This window comes from Rhagoletis pomonella, unplaced genomic scaffold (assembly GCF_013731165.1).
Source record: "Rhagoletis pomonella isolate Grant_MI unplaced genomic scaffold, Rhpom_1.0 Rhpom_scaffold_06259, whole genome shotgun sequence".
NCBI classification, from domain to species: Eukaryota; Metazoa; Arthropoda; class Insecta; order Diptera; family Tephritidae; genus Rhagoletis; species Rhagoletis pomonella.
The window spans coordinates 449-10,041 of record NW_023464792.1 but is presented as its reverse complement, the minus strand read 5'-3'; the positions used below and the strand labels follow the sequence as shown (position 1 = coordinate 10,041).

The 9,593-nt window shown below is 38.3% G+C and overlaps 5 protein-coding genes across 5 annotated transcripts; 2 read left to right on the top strand and 3 right to left on the bottom strand.

The window, feature by feature from the left end:
* The first annotated feature begins 1,227 nt into the window (after positions 1-1,227).
* On the top strand, positions 1,228-4,974 carry LOC118755428 (zinc finger protein DZIP1L-like). Its single transcript, XM_036490262.1, has 5 exons — positions 1,228-1,349; positions 1,427-3,097; positions 4,029-4,176; positions 4,242-4,404; positions 4,470-4,974. Exons 1-5 carry the CDS (start codon positions 1,250-1,252, stop codon positions 4,953-4,955), a joined length of 2,568 nt encoding a protein of 855 aa, XP_036346155.1. The 5' UTR covers positions 1,228-1,249; the 3' UTR covers positions 4,956-4,974.
* An 18-nt stretch (positions 4,975-4,992) lies between these two features.
* LOC118755429 (DNA replication complex GINS protein SLD5-like) lies at positions 4,993-6,050 on the bottom strand. Its single transcript, XM_036490263.1, has 4 exons — positions 5,953-6,050; positions 5,750-5,866; positions 5,235-5,688; positions 4,993-5,171 (listed from the first exon to the last, which is right to left on the bottom strand). Exons 2-4 carry the CDS (start codon positions 5,846-5,848, stop codon positions 5,050-5,052), a joined length of 675 nt encoding a protein of 224 aa, XP_036346156.1. The 5' UTR covers positions 5,849-5,866; positions 5,953-6,050; the 3' UTR covers positions 4,993-5,049.
* Positions 6,051-7,381: 1,331 nt separating this feature from the next.
* LOC118755430 (pre-rRNA-processing protein TSR2 homolog) lies at positions 7,382-8,264 on the top strand. Its single transcript, XM_036490264.1, has 3 exons — positions 7,382-7,580; positions 7,645-7,783; positions 7,852-8,264. The coding sequence occupies exons 1-3, from the start codon at positions 7,464-7,466 to the stop codon at positions 8,172-8,174; spliced, it is 579 nt and encodes a 192-aa protein (XP_036346157.1). The 5' UTR covers positions 7,382-7,463; the 3' UTR covers positions 8,175-8,264.
* Positions 8,265-8,288: 24 nt separating this feature from the next.
* LOC118755427 lies at positions 8,289-8,693 on the bottom strand. The gene has a single exon (XM_036490261.1). It carries the CDS (start codon positions 8,691-8,693, stop codon positions 8,289-8,291), a length of 405 nt encoding a protein of 134 aa, XP_036346154.1.
* LOC118755431 lies at positions 8,291-9,300 on the bottom strand. The gene is made up of 2 exons (XM_036490265.1): positions 9,097-9,300; positions 8,291-9,037 (listed from the first exon to the last, which is right to left on the bottom strand). Exons 1-2 carry the CDS (start codon positions 9,159-9,161, stop codon positions 8,752-8,754), a joined length of 351 nt encoding a protein of 116 aa, XP_036346158.1. The 5' UTR covers positions 9,162-9,300; the 3' UTR covers positions 8,291-8,751.
* Positions 9,301-9,593: the final 293 nt, after the last annotated feature.

The window sequence follows — 9,593 nt, the reverse complement described above, 5'->3', positions numbered from 1 at the left end:
AAATATAAAATATAAAATATAAAATATAAAATATAAAATATAAAATACAAAATATAAAATATAAAATATAAAAAAATTAAATCTAAAATATAAAATATACTATAAAAAATATGTATGAAATATAAAATTTGAAATATTAAATACAAAACATATAACATATAAAAAATATAAAATAAATAAAACATATGCATAATATCTATCTATACATACATATGTATAATAAAATTGTAACAAGCTGATATCTGTACATTATAGATGTTAAGGAAAAGTTAATATGGGGTTCTTTATTAGAGCAATAAAAGCCAAATCAACAATTTTTAGAATTTTTTCTGTCTGTCTGTGTGTTTGTACGTGCATCACTCAAAAAGTGATGCATGAAATTGAATTCAGTTTTCACTGATGTATTGCTAAAGGTCTAGCTTAAAATATAGAAAGAAAAAAACTAAGAGAGTTGCCACCTGTTTGAAGATTGCAGTCTTAGTAAATTTATATGATAGAGTAAATATTGCATTACCTGTCAAAAAAAAGAGGTTTAAAAAATATATAAAATATAAGTAGAATAAAAAAATAAAATGAAATAAATTAAAAAATAAAATAATGTAAAATATTATTTGTAAGATAAGATAACATGTAACAGTATGTTATTCCCAAAAAAGTTTGGCCTGAAATAAATTTAGTTTGTTCTTGTATACCCGACTGTGTTGGAAACGATTCGGCGCAAAGGGTATCTGCATAATTTTCGCTACTGGCGCCAGCAAGATAGAGAACATCCGCCTCCTGGCCACCGTTGTCGCCCGTTTGTTGAATCGTTAGTACGTTGGAACTGGGGAATCGATTTCGAGAACCTTGTATCTCTCTTCCGCATATTTTCGCGACAACGATGAAGTTAATGGAGCAGTGAAAATGCGCTTCGTCAGAAAGAATGATTTTTCTCGCAAAACCTTTATCAATTTCGTTTGCATCATTTCCCAAAAGTGTTCAAGCGTTAAGCTAATCATTTCGTTCTGCGACGATGTGATACTGACTTTTTGTCAATGTTTCGAGCGGGAAAGAGCTGCTTTCCGACCGCCTACCCTGAATGTTCATTTCATCCCCCTAAAAACTTTTCGCTGAGTCTTTCAAATTCGTTGCTTGGCGACCACTATTAACTGTGTGGGCAAACAAAAATAAATCCATATTTTCAGGAAGAACTTAATATTTTCATTTGTTTACATATGTGTCCAAAAGTAAGATATGTTAGCTTTTTATAATGGCTATTAGTTTTAATTACAATTACCCTAAAGTAGCGCGCGAAGCAGGTTTCAAACTGCGCCAATACAAAGATGGACCCATCGACTGGCACATCTTAGGTAAACTACACACACTCACACATTATCAAGAACTAAATGTACTATCCTTTTTAACCAACCAATGTTTCTCGTCATAGGCTCGATTGAAATAGATCGCCTTCTGCAGGATCAACGAATCGATCAGGTGGACGGATTATTGAGCCACCTCTCCGAAGCACCATTGGCCGCAATGTTGGACACCAACATTTTGGACAGCGGCATCGCCAAGTATTTCGTAGTCTCGCAGTTCGCCATACAGTATCTGTTGTTCTGTCGTAAATTCCTCGATGAAACTATACGCGAGCTGCGCGAAGCACACGCCAACTCGCAAATGGATGTCGCCAAATTGCGTAAATCGCTAGCCGAGGCGAATAATGAGATTCTACAGCTGCACAAGAAGATCACACAAATCGAGGCCATACACGAGGTGGTATATCCATGCCATCTGTGCACGAAGAGCTTCATCAGTAATGAGGCGCTAAATATACACATTAGCCGGCGGCATGCAGCGCGCGTGGCAGTCAATGCGCCAAATATAGGGGCTACCGTTGCCGCTAGTGGCAACGCCGCGGCTGATCGTCGCACCGAAACGCCGGCCAGCGCTGCCACAAGGGAGCGCGAGCATAACGATTTACAGTTGATCAACGCCGTCAAGTTGGAGCTGGAGATAAAGCAGTTAAAGGAGCGCCTTAACAACGCAGAACGCGACATACGCGAACGCAGCGGGGCGGCGCCGTCGCATAGCAGACGCGCCACGCCACGCGAACCGCCAAAATCGATGAAGAGCGTCGCTATTCAAAGCGAATTGCTCGAGACAAAGGAGCAGGATGATGGTGCCGATGCCACCTTGAACAGCGTGAGCACTGATAGCAGCGAGGTGAGGGAACGCAGAGCACAACTTGGTAAGCTGCAGGCCAAAATACAAGAATTCGAGGCGTGGCGCGAATCGCAGCAGGCCAATAATGAGGAGTCCATAGCGGAGATAAATCGGAAACTTGGAGAAATTGTGCATACATTGGAGGAAGCGAAAACAACAACAACAACGGCGTTTTCTGTGCCAGTCACTGGCATCACGAGTGTCGAACCACGAGGTGATGATAGATCAGAGCGGAGGGCAGCAGATGACAGCGTTGATGCAGTAGCAGCGGCACTGCAAAGACGCGGCTCACCCTCGGTGGAAGATCTTGAGCGACTATTAACTGAGAAAGTTGTTGAAATCGGTCAAAAAAGCGCCGAAAAACTTGAGGAATTCGTGCACAATATGGAAGTGAACTATAAGGAGAAACTGGAAGAGCTTGAACGTGAGATAAAGAAGCGCAATGCTGCAGAGCTTGTCACGCCTGTAGAAGCCGTCGATATAGTAACTAGTGTAAAAAAAGCTTCAGCTTTAAAGGATTCTACGCGGGACATTACCTACACTACATTTAATCGTACGGAGAGCGATTCTAGCGTAAGCGCCGGACCGAGACCTGAACCGGCAAAGCGCATGCCTCGCATTAAACGCAGTTCAACCTTGTTGGCAGAGCCTATTGCGATTCAAAAAACGCAACGAGACGCTGATGAGACATATGTCATTAACGGTAATGAGGACAGACAAGATTCAACTGCTGTGAAACCAAAGCCGCGTGTTCGCAAAATTAAAAGTGTAGAATCGTCTGCGTCGAATAAAAAGAATACGCAAGGAGAGGAGTTATATTCGCAGAGCACTGAAAGTAACAGAACATTTGTCAAAGCGGAGAAGCTTCATGACGTTGCAGTGAGGAGGAAAGGTACACGATACAATATACTGCGTCGCTTGGCGTGCAATACCGCGTAAACGCAAAATGCAATAACACTTTTGTGGTGGCTGAGAAAAATAATTATTTTCGGTATCCTGTCTCAGTGTTGGCCTACTTCACAAATTCACTGGTCAATAATTGCAATAGAAGCTTATATTAGCTCAGTTAGAAAAACATTCAAAGTTTAGAAGAAAATAAGTTTATTTGCACTTTTGTGAAATTTTCAGACTATCATATACGCTGTATTGCATTTCGCGTATATGCGGTATTGCACGCCAAGCAAAGATATGAGCTTATTGACCATTTCAGAGAAAAGTCTGAACTAAAAAAAAGCGTCATTGAATTTGAAACCGAAAAATTTCTAGTTTAAAAAATTTTTTTCGAATGGTGCGCCTAAAAGAATGTAACATTTAACGGCCTTAAATCGTCCTTTGTTAATTCACAAAAAGCAAATCACTAGCTTAAAGCAAAAAGTCGCTAAGTCCTGTTTTTCAAACTTCCGAGATAGAATGAAAACCTTTCAATCTCATTTTCTTCAAGCACTTGTTAATGAAACGTTTTTGTATTCCTTGGGACTTGTCACATTTTCTGTAACTATTCTGTAAATTACATTTCACTGAATAGAAATGGTAACAAATAAAATATGTAAGTTCGGTCTTTTCGAAAACGATGCATTTTCACTTGCTTTTGCTTTTTGCACGAAAATAACTTTCCTTAGAAAAGTGGATATAGCAACTTTTCACTCTAAGCTAGCGAAATATGTAATAAAATTTTCTAGACTTTATATAGAATAATAACACAAATCGGGATTATTATTTTACTAACAGTTTATTTAAAACTTAATATTTGAAAATCGTTGGTTTTATATTTTATATACATGGAGATATATTTGCGAAATTTTACTATTCCAAAATTTTTATAGAATCTGGAACCGCTGCAACCGGAAATGACAGCACGGACATAACACAGACCTTAAGCACCGAAAGCGAAAGTGATGGCAGTAGCAGCAAATCAGAGGTAGAACCAACTCCTGCAGAGGCGGCAAGAGTCAAACAAAGAATAAAAACCAAGTAATTACGTTTGCAATTATGAATGTGATACATTGAATTTTAATAAAATGTGTTTTCTTTTATAGAGTACCGCAAAAACCAAAACCCTGCACCCGTAACGATGCGCAGCATTTGGCGAATAAACGCTTGATTGCAAGCGGCCTGGAACCAAAGACAAATGGCATATCCACAGCAGCAATGAAACGCCTGAGTGCTGAGCTTTCACACAAACGGCACAAGTTGAAGCAGGTATGCAATGGATTAATCATGTGTTATTAATAACTAATTTTTAAAATATATTTTCGGAACCGCAGAAATATCCAAATTTCTATGCAACGCGCAACAAAATCAAAAAACTTGTCGACAAGCTTTGCTCTACAAAACTACCTGCCCCTGTCGAAGATATGCTTAAGCACGCCAAACCAATTAAGCCAAAAGAAACATACGTTGTTCAGCGTCGTGGACACGAAGACGTACAACTTCCCTCGGATGTTGAAGGGTTTGAAGACCTGGAGGTCACTTCTACACCAATACAAACACCACAAAGGTTGTGTGAAAGCAATGTATTTAAGCAACGCTTGGAACGCATACTGGCATCACCAATGCGGCAACCGAGATTCGACAATACCATCTTAAGCGATCAACAACCAACGACTGTAGAAGTGCATGCTACGCCTAGAACAGCAGTACCATTGCCACAAACACGTAAGCGTGTTATGTTTAGCACACTTGCCCAAAATGCTGCCGGAAATGGTGCCAGAAGTGATACTGAACCTTTGAAGCCATTGACAATGGATTAGTGCAATTTAGCTCGTTTGAATACGGAATAAAATAAGCTTAATTTAAATCATCTATACTTGTACTTATGCTATCTATTACAGGTAGACACTACTTCTAAATTAGCTGCGCTTGATTTTTATGAATTAAATCGGATACCAGTTGGTAGGGTATTATGTGCTGCGAGCCAGCAGTTAGATCCACCTCCTCGTCATCGACGCCAACCACAACAGCAGGCACTAGGAATGTATGAAAAGGACGATATTTTCAATAATAATTTGAAGCTCACTTATTGCTCTTACCCGCCACATTCGCTTTGATGAAAACATGACTCATTAGGTTTGGACGAACTATTCGTTGATCCGCCTCTGAACGCTGCATATTGGGCATGTACTGCAACGCCACTTGCTGGAAGTATTGCTCCACATTTTCGGCATACTCTTGCGCGTATTTGGCCTCTTCCGGCGATAATCTTTTTTCAGACACATCTCGCGCCTCTTCCTCATTTATTATATGTCGCGTGTAAGTTTCTATCTTTTGCAATCGACAACGTAGGTAACTGGCCATCACATAGCGTATGCGTTCTAATTCCATTTGATGCACAATGAAACGAAAATCGTTCTTATCTAAATCCTTCATATTTTCCTCCATGTGTGCGACTTGACCGAGCATCAGCTCCATCATGTCGGTTTGGTGTTGGAGAATTTCTGGTGCACATAATTCATTTTGCCATGCGGTTTCTACAATTTCTAGTACCTATGAGGGAAAGCAAGGGTTCAGAAGTTCAAGATTTTATTATGCGTACGTTACGTATTACCTTTTGTGCAGTTATTAACTCTTCCTCATCTACGTGGTCGTCAAAATCTGCAATATGTTCAGAATCGCTTAATGGATGAATGGTATCGTCGTCGGACATTATTATTCCCTAATTCAACTATAAAAATAATAAAAATTTTAACACCGCGGCCCGCAAACAAAAACAAATTAAGTGAATTGTAAACAAGTAATCATCTCCATTACTTTGCGATAGGATTTACAGCTGTAAAACTATCGATAGTATCGAATGGTTTTATTTTTTTGCACTATCGAAGTGCCGGTGCCCACAATTGCCAACTTGGTGCTTTAAGCAATTGAAATAGTAAAATACCTTATACCTTTTTGATTGAAACGACATACATAGATGAGTTTAAATATTCAGGGCTATCACAGAATCCATCGTAGCTTCAATTTTCGTGAAATCTACGAAGGCGCTATCACAGAATCCGAATAGCTACGAACGTAAATTCGAAATTCGTAGAGAGCCTTCATTGAATCCGTTCGTAATGAAGATTCGTACAGATACTCTACGATGAGATTATGCTGCCGGAACAAAATTTAAAATCACTCAATCTTAAAAATAGTGGAAGAAAGCTGCATTATTTTTAATATTAAATATTTATTATACTCCAAATTTGTTATATGTAGTTTGATATAATTCCATATATTTGTGTAAACGTGGACGTAAAATACCAATGCTATATATACATACATATGTACATGCACGCACTCATCTGCTAGACGCTATTTAATGAATTAATATTTTGCATGAATCGAGGAAATAATAGTTTAGCAACAATTTATTAGGAAATAAACCTAATTACTTTAATATCATAAAACTTTATTTAAAAAAAAAAAAAAAATTCTATTTAAAATAATAAAATCTAAGCTAAAAATAAACTAAAAAAAATATTTATTAAAAAATAAACAAAAATTAAATAAAAAAGGAAAAAATCTCCACTACCCCACGACTCGGACTCGAACTCGGTTCTCTCAATTGGCTGTCTAGTGCTTTGCACACTCGGCTATTGCGCCTGATTGCCAGCGTGAGCAAAATGACATACATAAATGTCTGTTGTTTCCTATGCACTAACTGATTTCGAATCAGCATTCGAAGCTGGCAATGATATTTTCGAGTTCACTCGGATTCAGTGATAGCATTTTTTTCGTATTCGTAGCAGGCATTCGGATTCGTAGATTTTCTACGATGGATTCCGTGATAGCCCTGATTAATTTTTCATTTTATTACTCCTTTTGTATTATGTAGTTAAGCAAAATCGTATTACAATAATTCACTTCAGGATACAGTCCGACAGTAATTTTGCCACTTGATTCACTGCGCGTTCTATTTTCTTTCAGATTATTTGAGGATACTCTGAAGATTATTTACTTTTTGTTGGTAATTTTCCTCTTCATTTAGCTTTAGTTTTTCACTTGGTAATTAAAAATTCGTTTCCCTAACACTTTTTACGTATCTGCGCGTCGGTTAGAGGTGAGTTGGGGAATGATGTTGGATATCAACATGAGAACTATGAATTTCTCCAAGGTTGGAGAAATATTTTTTCAGTGTTTATTGGGTTGCTACATTTTTGGTTCCAAAAAAAGGAATAAGCGGCAACACTATACAACCATCACTGCTCTCACGTGTTTATTACGGCTTTTGCTTTGACATTCGCCGCAAAGTCTTTTTGATCAAAACAATAAACTCCGACAGGATGGCTCAAACAGATTTTCAGAAAAACTTTCGCTTAGTTTTAGAGAAAATCTTCAATAACTGGCAAAATCTGCGATTAGCAGTTGAGCATGGCATGGGCGGTCGCAATGGGCAACAGGTAATGCGAAGTCAACCCCAACCAACCACTTTGCATAATACTTACCTTATTTTTCTTATACCAGCAAGCTATTGAAATCATGGAGTACACTTACAAGTATTGCATTGGTAATGAGAACATAACACAAGGTGAGCTACAAGATGTTGTGGAGGAACTGCTGGATCAAGAATTCGACACGATATGTGAGGATGGTTCCATACCAGGTAAACGTATGAAGTACTATGAACATAACATATTTGTAAACTATAAACTTATATCAATTTCTTCCCAGAAATCTGTAGGAATTTGCTCCGATATAAATCGCTCTGCTTCAGTGGAGAATATGCACAAATCGAAAGTGAATTAAGCAAACTACCGCAAGGCAAGGAATGGCTACGACCCGATGTGAAAATTGTGTATACGCCAATTGCAGGAGAAAACTCATCCTCAGAGGATGATGACAGTAGCGGAAACTCTGACGCTGATATGGATGTTGACGATGAAGACAGCGATATTGCCAGTTGTAGTCGCGTAACACGCTCTCAAACACGTAGAAAGCAAGAATTTGCAGAGCCTGAACCTGGTTGGACAACAGTGCGCACGAGAAGAAAGTAAAACTTGTCGCCACTACGAAAATTTTATTGAAATTAATGAATTCTAAACCGGTATACATATAAATGAAACAAAATACTGTACATACATAAATTGTAGCTTTATTTCTTGATGCCTCTAATCAAAAATACTATTAACATCCTGTAAATCCAAAAACCTCAATGTAGATATCTGTTCATGTGCTGCTGGTAGACGATGTGTACTATTGCAAAAGTCACAGTTGGAAAGCACTTCGCGTTCTTTTCGTGGTGTCGCTTGTTTAATGTATCTAACACGCGCCCATACACTATTATTCTTGGAATCTACAGATTTATCACCCTCGGCATGTCGCAATAATAAAGCAGTATCCATCACAGACTCCACATCATCTACGTTGGGTGTCATAGCCAAACAAATTCCCGGATATACGAAGAATTCAAAAACGAACATACCCATAAGTACCAGTATTGGTAAATATGCAGCGAAGTATTTATCTGGCAGGTAGTTTAGACCCCAACTTTCAGTTGGCAAAAGCGCCCACATTAAATATAGAATAAATAGAGTAAAGAAAAGTAAATAAAAACTGAAACCGTACACCGCTCTATGCGGTGTTGGTGCAGGTGTGTGCTCTGGCATTAGTGTTAGCAGTTTCAGAACTTGGTGCAAATTCTTTGATTGTGTCCGTACAGAGTAAGAGGGATCCGAAAAAGGATGTGATTGCTGTTCGTAAGTTTTTTACATGAGTAGCTTTAAAGTGTACTTCAATTTCATCACCCACTAAACGCAATTCCTTTTGGACAAAATTACGACTCGGTTCCTTATCAACGCTTAATACCCGATAAACTATCACTGCACGCTGTACTGACTCGAATGGGATTTTGATTGTGCTGCAATAAGAGTGGAAGATATGAATGGAGGGATTATTGGAAATTTTGCTTAAACTTACGCTTCTGCGGTCTTGTTGTTACTCTCCGATCGTGCATCTATTCCAGTATCAGAGTGCAAAGACATAATGGACGCATTTAATTATTCTGAAGAACAGAATTCTATCCTTTACATATGTACCACTTATGTACGAACTTTTCACAGGCGATAAATAATAGTTGCGTTCCCTAACTCGCAAGAAGTTGCAAGAATTTACAGGTTTTTACCAGAAAGCGTTCCCGTACTCGGTTCTCTGCTTTGTGACAGTTGCGTTCGCGTACGCAAAAAACTTGCAAAGTAGGGGAAATTGAGAGCAAACTGACAGTTTTTGAAAACGAATGCATGGATTTTAAAAATTTTGATCTCATTTGATAGGAAATTTGATTCCCTTTAATTTGGTATAAATATAATCCTCCCCAAGTAGAATTTTCCTTTCTGTGTTGCCGCAGAAGGGAAGCGCAATTCCTTTCTGCGTACATTAATTAGATTTTTGTGAAAACTAAACAAGGCATACATAAA

What these genes read in the sequence shown, in the direction of transcription:
- LOC118755428 (XM_036490262.1), top strand. Translation starts at nt 1,250, where the DNA reads ATGGCTATTAGTTTTAATTACAATTACCCTAAAGTAGCGCGCGAAGCA. An exon ending in CATCGACTGGCACATCTTAG is followed by an intron (nt 1,350 to 1,426) that starts GTAAACTACACA and finishes TTCTCGTCATAG; the next exon opens with GCTCGATTGAAATAGATCGC. An exon ending in CGTTGCAGTGAGGAGGAAAG is followed by an intron (nt 3,098 to 4,028) that starts GTACACGATACA and finishes AAATTTTTATAG; the next exon opens with AATCTGGAACCGCTGCAACC.
- LOC118755429 (XM_036490263.1), bottom strand. Translation starts at nt 5,848, where the DNA reads ATGTCCGACGACGATACCATTCATCCATTAAGCGATTCTGAACATATT. An exon ending in AGTTAATAACTGCACAAAAG is followed by an intron (nt 5,689 to 5,749) that starts GTAATACGTAAC and finishes TTTCCCTCATAG; the next exon opens with GTACTAGAAATTGTAGAAAC. An exon ending in CATCAAAGCGAATGTGGCGG is followed by an intron (nt 5,172 to 5,234) that starts GTAAGAGCAATA and finishes ATACATTCCTAG; the next exon opens with TGCCTGCTGTTGTGGTTGGC.
- LOC118755430 (XM_036490264.1), top strand. Translation starts at nt 7,464, where the DNA reads ATGGCTCAAACAGATTTTCAGAAAAACTTTCGCTTAGTTTTAGAGAAA. An exon ending in GCGGTCGCAATGGGCAACAG is followed by an intron (nt 7,581 to 7,644) that starts GTAATGCGAAGT and finishes TTCTTATACCAG; the next exon opens with CAAGCTATTGAAATCATGGA. An exon ending in TGAGGATGGTTCCATACCAG is followed by an intron (nt 7,784 to 7,851) that starts GTAAACGTATGA and finishes ATTTCTTCCCAG; the next exon opens with AAATCTGTAGGAATTTGCTC.
- LOC118755427 (XM_036490261.1), bottom strand. Translation starts at nt 8,693, where the DNA reads ATGTGGGCGCTTTTGCCAACTGAAAGTTGGGGTCTAAACTACCTGCCA.
- LOC118755431 (XM_036490265.1), bottom strand. Translation starts at nt 9,161, where the DNA reads ATGTCTTTGCACTCTGATACTGGAATAGATGCACGATCGGAGAGTAAC. An exon ending in AACAACAAGACCGCAGAAGC is followed by an intron (nt 9,038 to 9,096) that starts GTAAGTTTAAGC and finishes CTCTTATTGCAG; the next exon opens with CACAATCAAAATCCCATTCG.